Source organism: Orcinus orca, chromosome 4 (genome assembly GCF_937001465.1).
Source record: "Orcinus orca chromosome 4, mOrcOrc1.1, whole genome shotgun sequence".
Classification (NCBI taxonomy): domain Eukaryota; kingdom Metazoa; phylum Chordata; class Mammalia; order Artiodactyla; family Delphinidae; genus Orcinus; species Orcinus orca.
In genome coordinates, this window is record NC_064562.1 from 34137429 (window position 1) to 34163210 (window position 25782).

Sequence of the window (25782 nt, forward strand, 5' to 3'; positions counted from 1 at the left end):
GTCTTTTAAAACAAAAATGTACTCATTTTAATCTCTTGAAAATATATTCATATATTGCTTATAATGGGAAAATAATTTTTTCTTCAAGTTTTATTGAGATATAATTGACATACAGCACTGTATAAATTTAAGGTGTACAGCATAATGATTTGATTTACATACGTCATGCTGTGATTACCACAGTAAGTTTAGGGAACATCCATCATCTCATATAGATAAAAAATTAAAGAAATAGAAAAAAATTTTTCTTTCTTGTCATAACTAGGATTTACTGTCTTAACTTTCATATATAACATATAGCAGTGTTAATTATATTTATCATGTAGTACATTACATCCCTAGTACTTATTTATCTTATATCTGGAAGTTTGTACCTTGTTACTGCCCTCATCCAATCCCCCCAACCCCTGTCTCTGGTAACCACAAATTTGATCTCTTTTTCCGTAAGTTACTATACTTTGTTAATTCCTATTACACAACATAGTGATTCTGTTTTTCTGTACATTTCAAACTGATCACCATGATAACTCTAGTTATGATACATCACCGTACAAAGATATTACATAATTATTGACTATATTCCCCATGCTGTACATTTCATACCCATGACTCATTTATTCTGCAGTTGGAAATTTTTAGCTCTTAATCTCCCTCACCTATTCCTTTCCTCCCCCTACCCCCTTTCCCAGGAAAAGGATTTTTTAAGTAGTAGTTATATGTGCTCATAATATAGAAAATTTATAAGTATGTTCCACAATAGAGGTAACCATTTGTTAAGTTTTGTGCACTTTCTTTTAGTTTTGGGGGTGTTTTGAGTTTTGTTGGTGATAGATAGGCTCTCAAATGTATTGACACTTTTGTTTCCAGTTTTTTTAAAACTCTGTTCTGTATCTGTCATTAAAAGTTCTTTTAAAATGTTTCCTTTGGCTACATAATTGTGACACATCCATACTGTGAAATAATGATTTAACATTTCTCTATTGTTAAGACAATTATATGGCTCCCATCTTTATATAGAAATACATCTTTATAGTGTTCATTGTTTCCTTATGATTGATTCCTAAATGGAATATTGCCTTAAAAAATAAATTTGAAAATTATAGAGACACTAATAAGAGTTTTTAAACATATGAAATCTTAAATTATACTGCCTTGCTTTTTTTTTTTTTTAAGGAAAAACAAGACATAGAACCTTTTTTTTTCCATAACATACCGTACATGAGTTTTGATAAAGCAGTAGACTGTTCTGGTTTCTCTTGCTATTACCTCTTTTCCCCATCCTCTGTTCCTTGACATTCTTTCCCACCTATGAAAACTCTATATTTTTTTCATAATGCTTTGAAATTTTTTTTATTTCTGAAAAGGAGCAAATCAGAATTCCAGTGCAGCCAGCTTGAATCAATCTTCCTGTTCCTCTTCTGAATAGGCAGTTCCTCCAGGCAGTGAATTAGCTCTTTAGAAAACATTGGCATTATGTTTCTGAATCCTGAGTATCTGTATAGGTGGTCTGGAATGCATTAAAGAGAAGCATTGTGTCAGATCCTTCCTCAAGTCTAAAGATGAAATCCTGTTCTTACTAATTACAAGACATTTTTGTTGTTGTTGCTGCTGCTGTTTTTTCTGAGTTACTTGGCTTTAAAAATTATTATTTGCTTTAGTGAAAGTTGGAAATGGATTTGTTACAGTGTTAATATATATAGTTGGTTCTTGTTTTATGTTATAGAAATGTGTCAAGAGTTTGCCCTTTAAAGGAATCCTGTGGTGAATATTTTTCTTAACTATAGAGTATCGCTTCTTTTTCTATTTTTGTAAATGTGAACTTTTGTATTTCTTTCAGTGACAGAAATATTGAGATATTTTGTTTCTAGTTCAGACTACAGTATTTAGCAATAATTCATTTTTTGCTGATGAACTAGGTAATATTCTCCCATATATTAATATCTTGTGTGTTTTAGTTGGGTTTGTTACTGCAAGAAAACAGGTTTATGTGTAATCCAGTAGTTCTCAAAAGTGTGGTGCCCCTAACCAGAAGCATGTTAGAAATGCAAATTATTAGGCTCTATCCCAGACCTCTACTGTTCAAAACCTGGGAGGTGGAGCCCAGCAACCTGTGTTTTAACAAGCCGTTCAGGTGATTCTGATGTGTGCTAAAGTTTAGAACTTGTGGTTTAGATAATACCTATAGAGTGGCTGAAAATCTCAGCTCTTAATCACTTGAGGCCTGGATTTGGTTTAATTCCAAGGTATGTGTTAGGAACTATAGCAGTATTCCTTCTAAGCGATAAGTAGATGAAAAACTGGTAGCACGGGCTGCCTCACAAGAGTTGCTTTCATTGTTTCCAGTAGTTGAGATTTTAAGAACGAAACAGAGCCAAGAAGCCTTCACTATTGAGTTGGCCAAATTGTTTCAGTACTAAGGATAATTAGCAGAAGCTTCTCATCTGATAACATCATTTAGATTGTGCCTCCCTCCATTACCAAGATACTTAAAATGACGAGTCATGAAATCACATTTAAAATACATAAGGTTATCTTCAGAGTTAAGGAATTCCTGGATTAGTTCTCTTTCAAATGTTTTTAAGTTGTAAATAATTACAAGCAGACATACAATACTGGGGAGACACTTCATTAATGGAGTTAAGATATATGTCCATTAATTATTGGCTAATTTTTACATAGTTCTTCATTTTTTGGGTAACATCTGCCTACTTGGTTATTTTAAAAACATTTGTAGTGGAAAAGTGTTATGCTAATGTATGTGTATATTTTTTCATTGGAAAATTCTCTACTCCTGAATTCAGATGTTACATGCATTTATTAATTATTTCAGGTGGGTCCTTCAGGGTAGAATATTAACCTTTTAAACAGAGTGTTATAAGTGAGAACCGTTGTTTTAAAGAACAAGGGCTCTTTGCTAAATGTAGGGCTTTAAAGCTTATTTTGGCTCTTAACTCTACAGCAGATTTTTGTTTTTTTAACTTAGGAAGATAATTACTCTCCAGAAGAGGTATAACTGGTTTGGTAGTGGTGTCTTCTTGGCATCACAGATGGATCTTGTTCATGCTATGGATTAGAATCAGGGACTAGAGAGCCATTAAAGGAAAACTGACAATATTCCCTTTGTGCATATTGAGAAGTGGAACATTTCCCAAAGTCAGGGTAAAGCTACAAACTTTTTGAAGATACTGTTTGTGATTTTTAAGAAAAAAAGGGTATCTAAATATAATTCACTCTCTACATATAACAAGGTCATATGGTGAAAGGTCAGTTTCTTAGAATCAGCCAAAAGAAATTACTCATCCATTCGTTAATTATTTCCCAAATGTTCATAACTCAAGAGTTAGTGAGGAGTGGAATATATTTTTAAAAAGCCCTTACCCAATCAAATGAGTCTAAAATTTCTAACTAGTTTATGTAGCAAAAAATGTGATGGAGAATTTAGTACTGAGAATTTCCTGTGATTATTTATTTAATCTTGGGCCCAGGTGAGATTAATAAAACTGAGATGGGGAGGCAATGTTCTGAAGTTAACCAGTCATTTTTGGTGTGGGCCCAGCCACATGCTAATGAATATTCTGTATCTAAGGTCTCTTTAGGCTGGTATTATTTAATCCTTTTACAATATAACTTACTACTTTCTAAGCTTCATAAAATGCTTAAACTGCTCACTTTTAACGTATGTAAAACATGCCTAAATTTGGCAACAATCTGATAGATTTTTTCTTCTCTAAGAACTTAGTATACAGTGATGTGTTCATTTTTGACTCTATGTTAGTGAAGCAGGTCACAGTACTACCAGCCTATAAGAAACAGTATACAGTGTTTCAAACAAGACTTTCGTCAGAAGTGAAATGAAATGTGAAGAGAGAATTTATATAAAACAGATTTTTTTTTAACTTTCAAGTTAAATTTTTAACTAAATAATATACCTCAAGTTATTTGTGATGGGGGCGGGGAACCTAATAAATCAAGACTGTAGAAAAGATTGAAAGCATATTGTATACTTTTTTGTATAGTATAAAAAGAAATATTTTAAACTTTTTTTTTTCAGCCTGCCCTAATGATTCATGGTACTTGGTTTTCTTCAAGTTAGAGAAATTAGTTCCCAACGTAGTCTTTGACATTTTTGTTATACTGACTTGGGCTGAAGACAAATCTCATTTTGTCTTCTTGATTCATAAACTTTATGTTAAGCAAGTTTATCTTAGCAAACCATTTTATTTGTTTCAATTCTTTAGTTATCTGAGGTAAACCAAAAGCATGCAAACCTGCAGAAAAGCATCGAGAAAGCTAGAATTGGCCGACATGAAACGGTAAGTTTGTATCTGTAGATTCTTTAATAATGTCAATTCTAAATAGAAGAATAAAAGCATCGAGCTTCCTGTGAGGAGTATGCTGTTCCCACTAGAAAAGAAGTGAGTCACAGCAAAGGCTGTGAACATTTGACCTGGTAGGATTCCCTAATTGTGAATCTAGATTTATTATTATTGTATTATATTGTGTATAGCAGTGTAGCATAGAAGCATAAACCCTGGAGCCAGACTGCCTGGGTTTGAAAGTCTCCTAAACTCTTTCTTCTCGATTTTCTCAGTTGTAAAATGGGGAATAATAAAATCTATGTCACTGAGTTATTGTGTGATTAAACTAGCTAATATTTGCAAAGCACTTAGAAGAGAGCCTGGCACAAAGTAAGCCTTATATAAATGTTTATGTAAATTTTTAAGAGTCAGCTTTGTAAGAGTCTTGGCACTGAATAAATTGAAAACTATCGGACTTCCCTGGTGGTGCAGTGGTTAAGAATCCGCCTGCCAATGCAGGGGACATGGATTCAATCCTTGGCCCGGGAAGAGCCCCCATGCCACGGAGCAGCTAAGTCCATGCGCCACAACTACTGAGCCTGAGTTCTAGAGCCCCAGAGCCACAACTACTGAGCCTGCGCTCCACGACTACTGAAACCCACATGTCTAGAGCCCATGCTCTGCAACAAGAGAAGCCACTGCAATGAGCACACCACAATGAAGGGCAGCCCCTGCTCGCGGCAACTAGAGGAAGCCCAGGCACAGCAACAAAGACCCAGTGCAGCCATAGATAGATAGATAGATAAATTTAAAAAAAGAAAGAAAACTATCAATACAGTGTTTTCATGGCCTTGTAATATTTCTAAATTATTTACATGAATTTTGACCTACTATTTTATTTTTAAAAGTGTTAGGGGTTTTTAAAAATTGACTTTACTTTTTAGTTTTATCATTATCTCAGGTATGGACTTATGACTTGAAAAAATGTTGAAGATCAACATGAACCTCTAAGCATTTCATCTCAACCTCTATTTGTACGACTTGTGAAAGAGACTCAAAAACTTGTCACATTGTATTGGGTTGGCCAAAAAGTTCGTTTGGGTTTTTCTGTAACATCTTACAGAAAAACCCAAACGAACTTTTTGGCCAACCCAATAGAAAAGAATACATCACAGGTTTACATGGCTTTATGCTTTTCAGAGTTATTTTACATACATTCTTTCATGTGAATAGTCAGGACAGTGACGGATAGGAATTGGAGAATGGTAATTGCTGAAGAATATTTAAGGGAAGGTAAGTTCTGGACATAACCTGAAACTGTTTTATTTCTTCTTCAGTTGACAGCAATTACCACTTCTTTATTTGATCCTGTTTTTTTCCTTTGATTTGGCAATAACTTGTAGAAGCACCTTCAACTAATGGTGACATGTTCATGCCACAAAGTAGTCAGCCAGTCTGCTGAAGGTTACCCAGTCCACTGTAACCACTGAAACTAGGAAAAAAACCTACTAGCAAACCCAGTTGGTACCTACAGCTATCAGAAGATTATAGGAGTTCAGAAAGACTCCTGAGAAAGATGAACTCTCGTGTTCATCTTGTGTTCACTAGTCACGAGTTTTCAGAAATATCTGAAAGCTTTTTCTATCTCCTAGATATTATTCATGGTGATGATGATACTGCTGATGATGGTAATGAAGAAAAAGAAATAGCTAACATATATATTCTGCTTACTATGAGCCAGGCAGGTACTGTTCCAAACGCATTTTCTATATTGAATCCTGCCAACAGTCTAAGGAGGTAGCTACTATTACTATATTCATTTTTACATTTGAGGAACTGAAAGCACAAAAAGGTTAAGCAATTTGGCAAAGGTCTTGGTGCTAATAACCAGGCTCCCAACTCAGGGTATCTGGAGAGCTGTCATTGCATCCACACAGATAGTCACCACCCTGCTTCTCCTGTCTTCATTAGCTTTTTCTCCTCTTGCTTTTCATTGTGGAGTATGTATAATTTGGGTGTTAATAGCAAATAATGATCATCTTATATTGCAGTTAATTTTCAATCTCTCCTACGCTATGCTAATGTGGTATACACTAATCATATGTAACAATTTACATTTGAATTAAAATTAAATACAATTAAATTCAGTTTCTCAGTAACAGTCACATTTCACGTACTCAGTATCCCTATGTAGTATCCCTATGTAGTTTCCTGCATTGGAGAAGACTAATCTAGAACATTTCTGTCATTGCACAGTTCTGTTGGACTCTGCTACTTCAGAGGTCTGTACATGCATTCTGTTATATAACTTCTAGCAAAAGTAGCTTTCTTCACTTGGAACCAAGAAGAATAGCTTAAGGCAAAAGTAGAAAAATACAAGTACAAAAATACAAGCTAGCAAGGAACCTTAAACAAGTCCCATCAGGCAGTTTGAACTCTTATTTGGTTTTGCCTCAGACTTTTCCTATAATTCTGTACCGTAACCTTTTCCAGTATTTGGTTTTTATTTGGACTTATTTTTCACACATATGAACTGAATACCGATAGCACTATTACTTCTACCTGTTAGTGAAAACTATGGCTAGAAATTTCAAATGGTGTTTATTGGATCATTTTGTGTAAAAGCTTTATTCTGGTTTACCTTTAAAGGAAAGTGATAGGAGGTCACAAGCTACAGTTCTGTTATTTCTGATATTTTTAAAGGTTAATCATCCTTGAAGTCTGGAAAATTATCTAGAACACTTTCAAGGAAAATTGTATAATGATTGATGTTGCCATAAAATATTACTTACATATATATAGATACAATCTTGCGAAACTACCCAAGAAGTGGTATAATTTTTTTCCTAATGTGATAACAGTCCTCTTTTGAGTTCAGACATAGTTGGTAACCTCTCATCTGTTTATGAGCCTTCCATTCTACATATTAATTTCCATTCAGTTAACATTTATATAAGATAATTGAGATTGCAGAGAAAAATGAGAATTGAGTTTGTTCTTATACTGTGAATATATATGTATATGTATATATAATATCGTCAAAACCTAATGCGTATCAGTTATGAGAAAATAAAATGTTTATAAAATGTATAAACTTATGGCATTTTGTTTGTCTTAATTGTACATAATGTTATTTTGAATACAGGAAGAGCGAACCTTGCTAGCAAAAGAGCTTTCTTCACTTCGAGACCAAAGGGAACAGCTAAAGGCCGAAGTAGAAAAATACAAAGAATGTGACCCGCAAGTTGTGGAAGAAATACGTAAGTTTGTATTACACCTTGAGGGTTTTTATCTTTGCTAACAAAGATACTTTATACTTCTGGTTGCCTGATAACCATTCTCCACGTATATGAGAAAATAAAGCCCTTAATAATATTAATATTGCATTAATATTTACATTAAGGAGCCTTAATGTTAAAGCACTGAACAGTGACAACTTTGAAATTATGAGCATTTCAAGAATAAGGACGGTCGGTGGGGTAGAAGGATAAAGACATAAAATATAGGCTTAGGAAACTGAGAAGTCAGAGAAGGAGTTAAGTTGGCCTCAAGTACCTTGACTCCAGAAAGAAATCCACCATTATCTTCTAGGAAAAGTAATACCAAAAAATAAGAGTTTACAAGTTGCAGAAAAGTAGTCTGTGTATTGACTTGCCTTTTAAATATTCCAATGATGTTTTTCCTTACTTTTAAAACAGAGTCCCCAAAGCTTCATTTTCAGTATATTTTTTATATTTATGTAAAGATAGAATTTTGAATATTTGAGGAAATGAAAGATACTGCATTTAATTGCTTAGAAAAGTATGCATAACTTTCCTCATTTTTTCTGTTTTAGCTGTCTTTTCATTTAGGAAACTTTATCAAGTGAAATATCTAGAAAAACTGATATTATAGTATGTGATTGAAGACTTTGAGAGAAATTGAAAATATTTGGTATTTTTAAATTAACCTGAGAATAGTTTGGTTACAATTAAGTTTGATGGTATTCTTTACAATTAAAAAAAATTTAAGCAGTTCAATTAGTATAATCTAAAGTTAAACTTAATTTTAGAGACAGGTTCTGCTTTGCACAACTCCAGGAGATGCCATGCAAGTACATGTAGTCCATGCATGGCCTAGAAAATATGTAGTAGCCCTGGTTCAGCTGATTACCCAGGGTGATCTTCAAAGCAAAGTGGAGGCAGAAGAACCCTCTGAGCCAGTCATTTTCTGTGAATTAAGTACTTGGGGAGCTCTTTCGTGCTGCCCATGGATTCATTTCATTTATCATCTTCCTGCAGAAGAAAGTACTAACCGAATGTGCTACAAAATTAAGCACTTTAATCTGTTTTAAAGTTTTAACTAATATCAAGTGACCCTCAGTGAACACAAGCACATCAAAGCAGCAGGAGACAAGTTAGGAGTTCACTACTAGGAAGTGAGGGCTGCTCATGATTCACCTTTAAAAGGAGACACAGACTGCTTGTTAAAGAGGACATCAGATGGTGTGTATCCTATCTAGAGCATTTTCTTGTGAAAGAGCATTTTAAGAACAGTTTTCTTACCAGATTTTTAATACCTTCAGGTGGTTTATTTTCCGGATCAGCATAGCTATGCCCTCCAGCAGTTGATCATGGAAATTCTGTTTTCACAGTAACCAAATTTGATCTTTCATTTATCACTTTTACTTGGTTCTACCTTCCTTCCTGATTTTAGTTTTGTGTAATTCTTGGACTTTTTTCTTGAAGTACCAACTCTTTGCTTACCCGCCTCATTCCCTTTTCTGTCTATGGGTCTAGGGACCCATAGCTCTTAGCCATACCCAGTGAAGGCTTCTGCTTTTTCACTTTGTGGTCCCCATTGTATTGCCACAGCTCTTTCCCTGGGCAGATGACCCTGACTGATACCGCCTCCACTTGTGACCTCTCATTTTTAGTCCTTTTCACAATTTGATGATATCTGTCCACACAGAAATGACTAAAAACTCTTATTTAGACTTAAAAACTATTCTGAAATATACTGATTGTGATCCTAAGCCAGTGGATCATCTTGAGGTACAGAAAATCACTAGGGGTAAAGAATTATGCCAGACTAATTCATGAAGTGGGAAAACTCATTTCAAGCATGTAACTTGAGATGTTGATATTCCTTGTACCTCTAAATCATGCAACAGTTTTGGCAAGTGCATCACCTCTTAGAAAGGTAATAAAACTTGAAGGAAGACGTTTCAAGTATGTTAAGGATGGTGTGTTTTCTGGAGAGTAGAATAGCATAGTTGAGATAGAAGTTGCAACTATAATTTTATACTGGTTGCCTGAATTCTGCTCTCTGTCTTTACCCTTAAATTTAACAGTTTGGTAATTTATTTCTCAACCCAAGGAAAACACACCAATGTGAATGAGTAATAATCAGGGTATGAGGTCTAAGTGAATGAGCAGAAAGTTTTCTGGTTTACAGTGAATTAAGAGACTTTATGTTCTTCATCAACATCACATCTAGATTATCTTTTAATATTTATGCATCCACATAAGATGGATCTGTATTTGGGCCTTATAGAATTTATAATCATGAATCTATTACACATATGTGAATTTTTGAAATTTTCACATTGTACATTTTTTATCTTAATAGGGGAATGAGAGGATAAGAGTCCTTCCTTCCTGGCTTTGTGCTATTACTTTTTAATTCCATTAAAAAATAATCTATTTTTATAGAATACATAATTATAGAAAATTATAGCATATTTAATAGTAGATATGTAGAATAATTACATTATTTTATAAATATATTTTAGATGTGACGGTAGGATTTCTTTTTCTATGGAAAGCTATGGAACTACAATCAGAAGAAAAAAAACCTGTCAGAGCCTGTATACCTATAGAAAGGATTTTTAGACTAACTTTAGTTCGTACTTTTATACAGTGATGTCCTGTCCTCTGCTTTTAAAATTCAGAACAGCTAACAGAAGTTTATTCAAATGTGGCACTTTGACTTTCAGCCCAGATAGAGTAGTAATGTACTGAATTTATCCTCCCACATAAGAACAAAAACAAACATAATATATGGAATAATGATTTTCAAGATACTTGACATCAAACAGCAAAGGGAAGCAATTCCTAGAAAAAGGAAACAAAGTAAGCCTTACAATTGTCCCAGCTTATTTTGTTGAGAGAGTTTCCTGGCTGCAACACAAGGAAGAAGAACCTAGGCAGAGACCTACAGACTCCCTGAGTCAAGGAGGTGGAACTGAGAATCAGGGAGACCAACGTGGATAGAGTTCACAGGGTACCATACTAGAGAGGAGGGGGTAACACAGAAAGAGAACCTTGGGTATCTAGAGAGGGTTCCTCTCAAGTATTCTATGCACGCATATGAGGAAACTAACCAAAACTGGGGAAAGAACCATCTCAACGGACTAGAAGAAACAGTGCCAGGCACTCACGCAGGACCAGGAATGTGTCTATTCTCACCAGCCAGATTAGAAGAATTTATAATTCACAAGGCATTGAGTAGAATACTCAAGAAGGTCTTGCTTCAATAGAAGGTAGTAGCCCTAGACTGAGCTCTGCTGTCAACCCCTCTAACAAACCATAAGAGCAAGTCTTCAAGGCAACAAACTACTGTAAAATAACTTAAATGCATTCCAGAACAAAACTCAATAATATTTATAGGAGTACAAAAATATCTAGCACCCAGCAAGGTAAAATTCATAATCTCTGGCATACAATGAAAGATTACCAGGCATGCATAGAAGTAGGGAAAACATAATTGTTAGTGAGAAGAATAATCCTCCAATCAAAACTAACCCAGAATTGACACAGATAGTAGAATTAGAAGACCATAACATTAATAATTACTATAAATGTATTCTATATGTTCAAAAAGTTAAGTAGAAACATTGAAGATATAAAAAAGACCCAAGTCAAACTTTTGGAGATGAACAATACAGTGTCTGAAAAGAAAAATACACTGAATTGGATTAACAACAGATTAAACTTCCACAGAAGAAAAGATTAGTGTATTTAAAGACATGGCAACAGAAACTATCCAAAATGAAACTCAGGGAAAAAAAATTTTTTTTTAATGAAAAATAGCATCCATGAGATATAAGACAACTTCAGTGACCCCAATATATGTGTAATTAGAGTCCCAGAAGGAGTGTATATTGGGGGTGGAGGCAGGGCAGGGGTGTTTCAGGCCAGAAAAATATCTGAAGAAATAAGTATCAAAAGAAATAAGGCTAAATTTTTTTCAAATTTGATAAAAACTATAAACCCACAGATTCAAGAAATTTAGATATGTATGTAGTAAATAGCAGTAATCTCCTTATCACTAAATCTAGAGAACGTTTTAGGTTTTAACTTGACCCACCCCAAATCCCCTTTCCCCAATGAGATTATTGTTTTCCTTTATTTATTTATTTTAATTTTTTAAATTGGGGTATAGTTGTTTTACAGTGTTGTTAGGTTCTACTGTACAGCGAAGTGGAGTTCCCTGTGCTATACAGCAGGTTCTCGTTAGTTATCTGTTTTATACATATTAGTGTATATATGTCAATCCCAATCTCCAAATTCATCCCGCCCACCCTTTCCCCACTTGCTGTCCATACGTTTCTTCTCTATGTCTGTATCTCTGTTTCTGTCTTGCAAACCAGTTAATTTTTCTAAATTCCACATATATGCATTAATATGCTGTATTTGTTTTTCTCTTTCTGACTTACTTCACTCTGTATGACAGTCTCTAGGTCTATCCACATTTCTACAAATCACCCAATTTCATTCCCGTTTATGGCTGAGTAATATTCCATTGCATATACGTACCATATCTTCTTTATTCACTCTTCTGTCGATGGGCATTTAGGTTGCTTCCGTAACCTGGCTATTGTAAATAGTGCTGCAGTGAACATTGGGGTGCGTGTGTCTTTTTGAATTACGGTTTTCTTTGGGTATATGCCCAGTAGTGGGATTGCTGGGTCATATGGTAATTCTATTTTTAGTTTTTTAAGGAACCTCCAAACTGTTCTCCATAGTGGCTGTATCAATTTACATTCCCACCAACAGTGCAAGAGGGTTCCCTTTTCTCCACACCCTCTCCAGCGTTTATTGTTTGTAGGTTTTTTGATGATGGCCATTCTGACCATTCACCTCATTCTGAGGTGATACCTCATTGTAGTTTTGATTTGCATTTCTCTAATAATTAGTGATGTTGAGCATCTTTTCACGTGCCTCTTGGCCATCTGTATGTCTCCTTTGGAGAAATGTCTACTTAGCTCTTCCACCCATTTTTTATTGGGTTGTTTTTTTTTTTTTTTTTTGATATTGAGCTGCATGAGCTATTTGTATATTTTGGAGATTAATCCTTTGTTGATTCATTTGCAAATATTTTCTCCCATTCTCAGGGTTGTCTTCTCATCTTGTTTATGGTTTCCTTTTCTGTTCAAAAGCTTTTAAGTTTCATTAGGTCCCATTTGTTTATTTTTGTTCTTATTTCCATTACTCTAGGAGATGGGTCAAAAAAGATCTTGCTATGATTTATGTCAAAGAGTGTTCTTCCTATGTTTTCCTCTGAGAGTTTTATAGTGTCCGGTCTTACATTTAGCTCTTTCATCCATTTTGAGTTTATTTTTGTGTATTATGTTAAGGAGTGTTCTAATTTCATTCTTTTACATGTAGCTGTCCAGTTTCCCCAGCACCACTTATTGAAGAGACTGTCTTTTCTCCATTGTATATCCTTGCCTGTTTTGTCATAGATTAGTTGACCATAGGTCAGTGGGTTTATCTCTGGGCTTTCTATCCTGTTCCATTGATCTATATTTCTGTTTTTGAGCCAGTACCATACTGTCTTGATTACTGTAGCTTTGTAGTATAGTCTGAAGTCAGGGAGCCTGATTCCTCCAGCTCCATTTTTTTTTCCTCAAGGTTGCTTTGGCTATTCGGGGTCTTTTGTGTCTCCATACAAATTTTATGATTTTTTTGTTCTAGTTCTGTGAAAAATGCCATTGGTAATTTGATAGGGATTGCACTGAATCTGCAGATTGCTTTGGGTAGTATAGTCATTTTCACAATATTGATTCTTCCAATCCAAGAACATGGTATATCTCTCCATCTGTTTGTGTCATCTTTGATTTCTTTCATCAGTGTCTTATAGTTTTCTTATACAGGTCTTTTATACCTCTGTAGGTAGGTTTATTCCTAGGTATTTTATTCTTTTTGTTACAATGGTGAATGGGATTGTTTCCTTAATTTCTCTTTCTGATCTTCTGTTGTTAGAGTATAAGAATGCAAGAGATTTCTGTGCATTAATTTTGTATCCTGCAACTTTACTAAATTCAATGATTACCCCTACTAATTTTCTGGTGTCATCTTTAGGTTTTTCAATGTATAGTATCATGTCATCTGCAAACGGTGACCATTCTACCTCTTTTCCAATTTGTATTCCTTTTATTTCTTTTTCTTCTCTGATTGCCATGGCTAAGACTTCCAAAACTATTTTGAATAATAGTGGTGAGAGTGGACATCCTTGTCTTGTTCCTGATCTTAGAGGAAGTGCTTTCAGTTTTTCATCATTGTGAATGATGTTTGCTGTGCGTTTGTTGTATATGGCCTTTATTATGTTGAGGTAGTTTCCCCCTATGCCCACTTTCTGGAGAGTTTTTATCATAAATGGGTGTTGAATTTTGTCAAAAGCTTTTTCTGCATCTATTGAGATGATCATATGGTTTTTATTCTTCAGTTTGTTAATATGTTGTATCCCATTGATTATTTGCATATATCAAAGAATCCTTGCATTCCTGGGATAAATCCCACTTGATCATGGTGTATGATCCTTTTAATGTGTTGTTGGATTGTGTTTGCTAGTATTTTGATGATGATTTTTTCATCTATATTCATCAGTGATATTGGTCTGTAATTTTTTTTTTTTGTAGTAGCTTTGTCTGGTTTCAGTATCAGGGTGATGGTGGCCTCGCAGAATGAGTTTGGGTGTGTTCCTTCCTCTGCAATGTTTTTGGAAGCGTTTGAGAAGGGTGGGTGTTAGCTCTTCTCTAAATGTTTGATAGAATTCACCTGTGAAGCCATCTGGTCCTTGACTTGTTTGTTGGAAGATTTTTAATCACAGTTTCAATTTCATTACTTGTGATTGGTCTGTTCATATTTTCTGTTTCTTCCTGGTTCAGTCTTGGAAGGTTATACCTTTCTGAGAATTTGTCCATTTCTTCCAGGTTGTTCATTTTGTTGGCATATAGTTGCTTGTAGTAATCTCTTATGATCCTTTGTATTTCTGCAGTGTCTGTTGTAACTTCTCCTTTCTCATTTCTAATTTTATTGATTTGAGTCTTCTCCCTTTTTTTCTTGATGAGTCTGGCTAAACGTTTATCGTTTATCTACTCAGAGAATCTGCTTTTAGTTTTATTGATCTTTACTGTTGTTTTCTTTTCTTCTATTTCGTTTATTTGAGATTTTTCCTGCTTTGTGAGGTAGGTTTGTATTGCTATAAACTTCCCTCTTAGAACTGCTTTTGCTGCATCCCATAGGTCTTAGGTCGTTGTGTTTCGTTGTCATTTGCTTCTAGGTATTTTTTGATTTCCTGTTTGATTTCTTCAGTGATTATTTAGTATTGGTTATTTAGTAGCATGTTGTGTAGCTCCCATGTGTTTGTGTTTTTTACAGTTTTCTGTTCTGTAATTGATTTTTTTTTTTTTTTTTTTTTTGGCTGCATTGGGTCTTTGTTGCTGCACATGGCCTTTCTCTAGCTGCAGCAAGCGGAAGCTACTCTTCATTGCAGCGCGCAGGCTTCTCATTGTGGTGGCTTCTCTTGTGGTGGAACAGAGGCTCTAGGCATGGGAACTTCAGTAGTTCTTGCACATGGTTCAGTAGTTGTGGCTCGCGAGCTCTAGAGCACAGACTCAGTAGTTGTGGTGCACAGGCTTAGTTGCTCCGCGGCATGTGAGATCTTCCCAGACCAGGGCTCAAATCTGTGTCCCCTGCGCTGGCAGGTGGATTCCTGACCACTGCACTACCAGGGAAGTCCCTGTAATTGATTTCTAATCTCATAACGTTGTGGTCGGAAAAGATGCTTCATACGATTTCAGTTTTCTTAAATTTACTGAGGCTTGATTTGTGACCCGAGATATGATCTATTCTGGAGAATGTTCCATGAGCACTTGAGAAGAAAGTGTATTCTGTTGTTTTTGGATGGAGTGTCCTATAAATATCAATTAAGTCCATCTTGTTTCATGTATCATTTAAAGCTGTGTTTCCTTATTTATTTTCATTTTGGATGATGTGTCCATTGGTGAACGTGGGGTGTTCAAGTCTCCTACTATGATTGTGTTACTGTCGATTTCCCCTTTTATGGCTGTTAATATTTGCCTTATGTATTGAGGTGCTCCTATGTTGGGTGCATAAATATTTACAATTGTTATATCTTCTTCTTGGATTGATCCCTTGATCATTATGTAGTGTCCTTCTTTGTCTCTTGTAATAGTCTTTGTTTTAAAGTCTATTTTATCTGATATGAATATTGCTACTCCAGCTTTCTTTTTTTTAAAGAAGATGTTGGGGGTAGGAGTTTATTAATTAATTAATTAATTTTTGCTGTGTTGGGTCTTTGTTTCTGTGCGAGGGCTTTCTCTAGTTGTGGCATGTGAGGGCCTCTCACCATCGCGGCCTCTCTTGTTGCGGAGCACAGGCTCCAGACGTGCAGGCTCAGTAGCTGTGGCTCACGGGCCCAGTTGCTCCGTGGCATGTGGGACCCTCTCAGACCTGGGCTCAAACCCGTGTTCCCTGCATTAGCAGGCAGAGTCTCAACCACTGCACCACCAGGGAAGCCCCCAGCTTTCTTTTGATTTCCATTTGCATAGGATATCTTTTTCTATCCCCTCAATTTAAGTCTGTATGTGTCCCTAGGTCTGAAGTGGGTCTCTTGTAGACAACATATATATGGATTTGGTTTTTATATCCATTCAGTGAGCCTGTGTCTTTCGGTTGGAGCATTTAATCCATTCACATTTAAGGTAATTATTGATATGTATGTTCCTATTACCATTTTCTTAATTGTTTTGGATTTGTTTTTGTAGGTCTTTTTCTTCTCTTGTGTTTCCCGCTTAGAGAAATTCCTTTAGCATTTGTTGTACAGCTAGTTTGGTGGTGCTGAATTCTCTTAGCTTTTGCTTGTCTGTAAAGCTTTTGATTTCTCTGTCGAATCTGAGTGAGATCCTTGCTAGGTAGAGTAATCTTGGTTGTAGTTTTTTCCCTTCCATCACTTTAAATATATCCTGCAACTCCCTTCTGGCCTGCAGAGTTTCTGCTGAAAAATAGCTCATAACCTTATGGGGATTCCCTTGTATGTTATTTGTTGCTTTTCCCTTGCTGCTTTTAATGTTTTTTTCTTTGTATTTAATTTTTCTTTTTTTAAATTTTTGGCTGCATTGGGTCTTCATTACTGTGTGCAGGCTTTTCTCTAGTTATGGTGAGCAGGGCCTACTCTTTGTTGCGGTGCGAGGGCTTCTCATTGTGGTGGCTTCTCTTGTTGTGGAGCACGGTCTCTAGGTGCATGGGCTTCAGTAGTTGTGGCTTGCGGGCTCTGGAGTGCAGGCTTAGTAGTTGTGGCACATGGGCTTAACTGCTCCGCGCCATGTGGGATCTTCCCCGACCAGGGCTTAATCCCGTGTCCCCTGCATTGGCTGGTGGATTCTTAACCACTGTGCCACCAGGGAAGTCGTGTATTTAATTTTTGATAGTTTGATTAATATGTGTCTTGGCGTGTTTCTCCTTGTGTTTATCCTGTGTGGGACGCTCTGCACTTCCTGGACTTGATTGACTATTTCCTTTCCCATGTTAGGGAAGTGTTCAACTATAATCTCATCAAATATTTTCTCAGTCCGTTTCTTTTTCTCTTCTTCATCTGGGACCCCTGTCATTCGAATCTTGGTGCCTTTAATGTTGTCCCAGAAGTCTCTGAGACTGTCCTCAATGCTTTTCATTGTTTTTTCTTTATTCTGCTACACGGCAGTTATTTCCACCATTCTATCTTCCAGCTCACTTATCCATTCTTCTGCCTCAGTTATTCTGCTATTGATTCCTTCTAGAGTATTTTTAATTTCTGTTACTGTGTTGTTCATCACTGTTTTTTTTTGCTCTTTAGTTCTTCTAGGTCTTTGTTAAACGTTTCTTGTATTTTCTTCATTTTATTTCCGAGATTTTGGATCATCTTTACTATCATTACTCTGAATTCTTTTTCAGGTAGACTGCCTATTTCCTCTTCATTTGTTTGGTCTTTTGGGTTTTTACTTTGCTCCTTCATTTGCAGCATATTTCTCTGTCTTCTCATTTTGTTTAACGTACTGTGTTTGGGTTCTCCTTTCTGCAGTCTGCAGTGTCATAGTTCCTCAGAACTTCTGGTGTCTGCCCACAGTGGGTGAGGTTGGTCCAATGGCTTGTGTAGGCTTCCTAGTGCTGGAGACTGGTGCCTGCGTTCTGATGGGTGGAGCTGGATTTTGTCCCTCTGATGTGCAGTGATGCATCTGGTTGTGTGTTTTGGTGTGTCTGTAAGCTTAGTATGACTTTAGGCAGCCTGTCTGCTAATCGATGGGGTTGTGTTCCTGTCTTGCTAGTTTTTTGGCGTGAGGCGTCCAGCACTGGAGCTTGCTGGCTGTTGGGTGGAGCCAGGTCTTAGTGTTGAGATGGAGACCCCTGGGAGAACTCTCACCGATTAATATTCCCAGGTGCCGGGAGTTCTCTGGTGGTCCAACATCCTAGACTCGGCTCTCCAACCTCTTAGGCTCAGGCCCAACCCCTGGCCGGAGTACCAAAACTCCGCAAGCCTCAAGGCACAGAGGAAAAGGAAAAAAAAGAAAGAAAAGAAAATGAACAGAGAAATAAAACCCCAATACAAATGGTAAAAGAATAACCAAACAGACGAAAACACACAAAGAAACACACACACACACACACAAGAAAAAAAAGAGAGAAAACAAAAAAAGAAGAGAACAAGCAAACAAATAAATGAACCCAAAAACAAACACTAAAACTAAACTAACAAAAACCAAAAACAAATCAAAAGCAGAAGCAAGCTAAAAAAAGGCAAAGAAAGCATAAAACACACAAAACAAGAAAAAGATAAAAACGAAAGAAGAAAGCAAAAGTAAGAAACACAAAACAGCAAAATAGTAAAGTAAAAATAGAAAATGTAGTTAAAAAGAAGAAAAATAAAGCAAAACAAGGGAAAAAAACAAAGGCAAGGGAAAAAACACTATAATGAGAAAGTAAAGTAGAAATAGAAAAAAATGTTTAATATTAAAAATAAAAGGATAAAAAAGAAAGGAAAAAGTAAATAAAAGTAAAAATTAAAAGAACAATTAAAGAAGAACAACAGAAGAAAACGAAGAAAATAATAATAGTATTTTCCTGGACCTTCAGGTGTCGGTGTCCTGCCCCCACAGTGAGCCACAGCCAATCCCTGCCTGCCCAAGATGTCCCCAGTACTTCTAGGTCAGTCCCTGGACCTGCTGTGGGCACTGTGGGGCCAGTTCAGACTCTGATGTGGCCTGACTCCCGTGGGTACTTGCCCCCAAACTCCACAGTTACCCCCAGAGTCTGGAGCCTCAATTGTGGGAACACTCCTTGTCTATTCATATATTCCACAGATTCAGGGTTTACCAAGGCTACTGTGGGGATTTAATCTGCTACTCCTCTGGCTGCAAGGGCATATTTCCCTCTCTCTTCTTTGGTCACACTGCCCCTGGAGTTCGGCTTTGGTTTTGGCCCCACATCTGTGTGTGGGCCACCTGCAGGCGTCTGTTCCCCACCCAGGCAAGAGGAAGCAAAGCAGCGGCTGATTAGGGCTCACTCAGGCCTGGGGAAGGGAGGGATACAGCAGTCACCATTGGGATGTGCGGGAAGTGCCTGTGGCAGCAGAGGCCAGCAGGAAGTTTGCAACAGCCTGAGGCACACCATGCGCTCTCTTGGGGAGGTTGGCCTCAGATCATGGGATCCTCAGCAGTAGTGGGCTGCACAGGCTCCCAGGAAGGTGTGGGCAGTGACCTGCACTTGCTCACAGAACCCTTGGTGGCAGCAGCAGCAGTAGCCATTGTGCCTGCTTCTGGGGTCCGAAATAACAGCTACAGCTCACTCCCGCCCCTGGAGCTTGTGCAGGCAGTTTCCTGCCATCTGAGCACATGGAGCAAGAAGCTTCTATTTCAGGCCTGACCCTCTCCTTGCGCACCCCACAACAATGGTCCCTTGCGTCTCTGGCAGACCCAGGCTTCTTCCAAGACTCCCTCAGCTGTGGCACACTAGCCCCTTCGGGCTGTCTTCACACAGCCAATGCCAGTCCTCTCCCTGGGATCTGACCTCTGAAGCCCAAGCCTCTGTGTCCAGCCCCTACACCACCCCAGTGGGCAGACAAGTGTTTCAGGCTGGGGAGTTCTGGTTGGCACTGATCCTCTGTGCGGGATTCTCCGCTTTGCGCTCTGCACCCCTCCCTGTTGCTGTGCTCTCCTCTGTGGCTCCAAAGTTTCCACCCCAGCCAGTCCCTGTCTCCGCCAGTGAAGGAGCTTCCTAGCATGTGGAAACTTTTCCTCCTTCACAGCTCCCTCCCAGAGGCACAGGTCCCGTCCCTATTTTTTTGTCTCTGTTTTTTTTTCTTTTGCCCTACCCAGGTACGTGGGAAGTTTCTTGCCTTTTGGGAAGTCTGAGGTCTTCTGCCAGCATTCAGTAGGTGTTCTGTAGGAGTTGTTTCACGTGTAGATGTATTTTTGATGTATTTGTGGGGAGGAAGGTGATCTCTACGTCTTACTCGTTGCCATCTTGAAGGTTCCCCCCAAGATTCTTGTTTTTAAAATGTGCTTTTTGATAATGATGGGCTTCATAGGATTTGACCATGTGTTATTGCAGAACAGATTATACTAGATTAAAGGATTATGAGTTTCACAAATTTAATAGGATTGGGTTCTTAATAACATGGCTGTAGTACCCAAATTATAATAATCAGGCTTATCTCTAAGTCCATCATCGCTTATTTTGAAACAAGTTTTCTGCTGATAATAGCTGTAACCCTTATGTTCATGTAGATAGAGCTATGTATTATCTCTTATTTCTCAATAATTCCTGCAGGAAATATTTATATTTCATCATGCCAATTGAATTATTGATATCACTAAACAACTATTAACAAGATTAGTTGCAAATATCCAAGAAATGAGAAGTAAAAGCAATAATAAATTTTTATTTTAGCTACTCTGAACATTAAGTGAGAACAGATAAAATAAGTTGTAGTAAAAACTGAGTTCTCACAATAAAGGGTTTGGAAAGTAAATCTTAGGAGTACTTAAGAGATTTTCTTAGAAATAAATGCCCAGATGACAATGAAAATGGTGGAGTGAGGACCTTTGAAAATGTACACTTCCATTAAAACTGGCAAATATTGTTACAACTTTTCCAGAATTTAAGAAACTAAATGAAAAATTGCCTGTTCAAGAAAAATGGTCTGATCTCTGCATGAAGGGCAAGCTTTGTGGTGTTTAACTTGCCCTATTCTCCTCTCCTACTCTCCAGCTCAACAATAATCTTGAAAAATAACAGCCCTGCCTTCTTGGTATCAAGGAAATAGAATGGACCTGGAGCTCTTTAAGACCCTCACTCCAAAGAATTTTCATTATTTGGCGTCTCTGGTGCTTCCCTAAAAGCCACCAATAGAAAGGATTGTTTTTTTTTTGACATGACTTGGAGTATGCCCATCACTAACAGCGTCTTCCTGGGGAGCATTTGTCTGAAACAATTACAGGCAAGAGTTTTAACTTCATAGCTGTCTTGGGTGATGAGTAACAGTTAAGGAAAAGAGTAGACTAACCATAAAGTTTAAAAGGAGAGGCCAAAAGAGATCTTCATAGGTGCCTTGAAATTAGCATATTCCTGGAAATCTAGAATGCCACATGCACACCTTGGGCTGTGCACATTCTCAGAAAAGACCTGAGATGGTCCTAATCTCCCACTGCTAGCTGACCTTGACACTCTGTACAGAAGTGGAGGCTAAAGCAGAGTTGTAAATCGCCTGAGTATTGTTGAAACCTGCCCCAGCACACACACACAGACTCTCAGCAAAGACTTGAAGATTTAGTCCAGGTGTTTAAGGAAATCTCTGTTCAATCATTGGCTGATCAGTAAGCAAACTGACTAGAGACTTCAGTAGCCACACATAACAAAGAATATAGACTTTACAGAATTAGTTCAGAGAAATCACTAAATTATCAATAACTACAGGTAGCAGCAACAGCAACCCTGGGAAGGTGGGAAGAATCTGATTTCCAGAGTTGCAACATTATATTAATTTAAATGTCCAGTTTTCAACAAAATGTTGCAAGACATGAAAAGAAACAAGAAAATATGGCTCATGCATGATTTTGGACTTTAAATCAGCTATTTTAAATATGTTAAAAGAGCTAAAGAAAAATATGTCTAAGTAACTAAAGGAAAGTCTGAGAATGATATCTCACCAAATACAATAAGTCCCCTACATACGAACAAGTTCTGTTCTGAGAGCATGTTTGTAAGTCCAGTTTGGTCTAAGTCCAACAAAGTTAGCCTAGGTACCCAACTAACACTATCGGCTATAAAGTACTGTACTGTAATAGGTTTATAATACTTTTCACACAAATAATACATAAAAAACAAACACAAAAAATAAAACATTTTTAATCTTACAGTACTTGAAAAATTCAGTAGTACAGTACAACAGCTGGCATACAGGGGCTGGCATCGAGTGAACAGGCAAGAAGAGTTACTGACTGGAGGAGGGAGAGGAGGTGGGAGATGGTAGAGCTGAAGGATCATCAGCAATAGGAGATGGAGGCCAAGCTGCAATTTCACTCACGCCTGAAGTTGATGGCACGGTTTCTGGTTCCTTGCTGAATTCAATTCTGTCTGCCCTCTTGAAAAAGCGATCCAATGATGTCTGGGTCATAGCTCTTTTTTTCTCATCATAGGTGACACAGTAGCACTGGATTGGATTCTGAACGGCTGCTTTAACATTCGGGTCCTGTGCCTCAAAAACTAACAGTGCCTCCTCAAATAAAGAAAATCCCCTTGCCATATCCTGCGTCATGAATCTCTACGGTTCTTCAGTTACTTCTTCTTCCTCTTGTCTCTCTTCATCCTTTCTCTGGGCCTCCAATTCCATCTTTTTGCCTCATTCCACTCTCTCAATTATTTTCACCATTGTTTCCATTGTTATCATTTGGCAGTTCTTAGCTGTACCAGCTACATCACCGCTGCTCTTACGCTTGCTTCTGGGCATCCTTTGCTTGAAATAAAGATACTGTACTATTTTACTCTATATAGTACTGTAAGTAAAGTACACAAAAGCACAACCACTTGTAGAGGATGCATGCACGTGACAGTGTACGCCAGATATGTGAACTAACTTACTTGATTGGACATGCAAACACATGTTTGCATCTTTGAAAGTTCACAACTTGAAGTTTCATATGTAGGGAGTTTACTGTAGAGAATATCAATAAAGAGGTAGAAATTATTAAGAAAAAACCAAATAGAAATTCTGGAGCTGAAAACTATAGTAATTAAGTAAAACATTCACTGGAAGGATTAACAGCAGATTTGAGCAGGCAGAAGAAAGAATCAGTAACTTGAAGATAGTTCAATAGAGATAATCCAATCTGAGGAACAGAAATCAAAAAGAGTGAAGAAACTTTAACAGAGTCTCAGAGACCTGTGGTATGGCATCAGGAATGCCAACATACTCACAATGGTAGTCCCAGAAAGTGATGAGAGAGAAAGGGCCAAAAGAACAAGGCTGAAAATGTCCCAAGTTTGATGAAAAACATTAATTTACGCATCCAAAAAGCTTAATAAACTCCAATTAGGACAACATCAAAGAGATCCACACATAGGCTTACCATAATCAAATTGTCAGAAGATAAACAGAAGCTTGAAAGCAAGAAAGAAGCAACTCATCATATATAAGGGATCTTCAGTCAGATTAACAGCTTTTTTTCTTATTAGAAGCCATAGAAGCCAGAGACATTGAGATGACATATTCAAAGTGCTGCAAGAAAAAACTGTCAACCAAGAATTCTATATACAGAAGTATTTTCCTTCAAAAATGAAGGGCCAAAGTAAGATAGTCTGAGGTAAATAAGTGAAAGAGTTTGTCATTAGCAGACCTGCCCTTAAAAAAAAAAAATGGAAGTCTTTCTCATTGGAGTGAAAGCACACTAGACAGTAACTTGATCAAGATGAAGCGATAAAATAGATTTACGTAGGTAAATCTGAAGGACAGTATGTGTGTATTTTTGTTTGTATCTGTTATGTTCTATCTGATTTAAATTACAGCTGCATAAAGCAATACTGATAAACATGTGGTTGGGCACACAATGTATAAAATATATTTTGTGACAATAACAGCATAAAAGTGGGGAGGGGAATGGAGCTACATAGGAGCAAAACTTTTGTGTACTATTGGTCATTCTAATTAAGATGTTAATAGTAATCCCCAGGGCAGTCACTAAGAAAACATCCCCAAAATATTTGGTAAAAGAAATAAGGGAATTAAACTGATACACTAAAATATCTGTTCGACATAAAATGAAGCAACTGTGGAAGAATTGAGGAACAAAAATTCATATGACTTATAGAAAATAAATAGCAAATGGCAGATGTAAATCCTACTTTGTCAGTAATTGTATTAAATGTAAATGGATTAAACTCTCCAATTAGAAGGCAGGGATTGGCAGAATGCTTTAAAAACACATAAACTATATATTATCTACAGAAGAGTCACATTTGACTCAAGGACACAAATATGGTAAAAGTAAAAGCTGGAAAAAGATATTCCATGAAAACAATAACCAAAAGCGAGCTAGAGTGGCTAAACTAATACCAGAGAAAATAGATTTTAAGACAAAAATTGTTACTAGAGACAAGTACAGTTTATAATTGTAATGATAAAAGGATCAACTCTTCAAGAAGATATGACAATTACAAACATATATACAGTTAACAATAGAGAACCAAAATACATAAGCAAAAACCAAAAGAATTGAAGGGATAGACAATTCAACAATAATAGTTTAAAATTTAAATACTCCATTTTGAATAAAGAATGGAATAGCAAGATGGAACATAAGCAAGAAATTAGAAGACTTAATGCTACAAACCAACTAAATCTCTGTAGAACATTCAACAACAGCAGGGGACACATTCTTCTCAAGTGCACATGAAATATTTTTCAAGGTAGACCACATATTAAGCTTAAGTCCCAATAAATTTAAATGGATTGATAATACAAAGTATGTTTTCTGATGAGAGTGGAATGTTATGAGATAAATTACAGAAGGAAATTTGGGAAATTCACAAATATGTTGAAATTAATCAACACACTCCCAAAAGGGATGGCTCAAACAAAATCACAAGGGAAATTAGGATATACTATGAGATAGTGAAAATGAAAACATACAAAAACTTATTGGGTGCAATGAAGGCATTGCTCAGTGGGAAATTTATTAATATTTTAATGCCTATGTTGAAAAATAGAGAAAACTTTCAAAACAAAAACCTAGACTTCTATCTTAAGAAACTAGAAAAGGAAGAACAAACTAAACCCAAAGCAGATATAAGAAAGGAAATAAAATGACTAGAACAGAAATAAAAGAGCTAGAGAATCGAAAAACAAGAGAAAGTCAATAAAACCAAAAGTTGGTTCTTTAAGCAGATCAACAAAATTGGCAAACTTTGGCTAGACTGACCAGGAAAAAAGGAAGATTCAAATTACTAAAATCAGGAATGAATTAGAAGGATCATTGTTGACCTTACAGATAGAAAGAGGACTATAAAGGAATACTATGAGCAGTGGTATGTCAATGAATTTGATAAGTTATATGAAGTGAACAAATTTCTAGAAGGATACAAGTTACCAAAACTATCTCAAGCAGAAATGAACGCTGTAAATAGATGTATAACATGTTAAGAGACTGAGTTAGAAATTAAAAACTTCTTACAATGAAAAGCCAAGTCTACACTGGTGAATTCTGTCAGTTTAAAGAAGTAACTTTTCAATTAAAAAAAAATTAGAAAAGAGAGAACACTTCCAAACTCATTCTTTGAAGTCAGTATTACCTTGATACCCAAACCAAAGACGTCGTAAGAAAAAAAAACTATAGTTAAGTATTGCTTACAAATATAGATGTAAGTATTCTCAACAAAGTTCTAGCAAATCAAATCCAGCAGTATATAAAAAGGATTATACACCCTGATTAAGTGACATTTATCTCAGGGATGAAAGGTTGGTTCAACGTACAAAAAAAATCTAATGCAACCTGTTTATAGAATAAACGTGGATGTAACCCCACATAATTGTCTCAATAAACAAAGTATTTGATAAAATCCAACACCCTTTCGTAATAAAAACACTCAACAAACTGGGAAAAGAAGTGAACTTCCTCACTCTAATAAGAGTGTATCTGTGGGCTTCCCTGGTGGCGCAGTGGTTGAGA

The 25782-nt window shown here is 36.6% G+C and overlaps 1 protein-coding gene across 1 annotated transcript in view; it reads left to right on the forward strand.

The window, feature by feature from the left end:
- MND1 (meiotic nuclear divisions 1) overlaps positions 1 to 25782 on the forward strand; it is an 84953-nt gene that overhangs the window by 49459 nt on the left and 9712 nt on the right. The window contains exons 5-6 of the mRNA XM_004263640.3: positions 4239 to 4313; positions 7444 to 7558. Coding sequence (XP_004263688.1) covers positions 4239 to 4313; positions 7444 to 7558 — 190 coding nt within the window. The remainder of the gene's footprint in view (positions 1 to 4238; positions 4314 to 7443; positions 7559 to 25782) is intronic.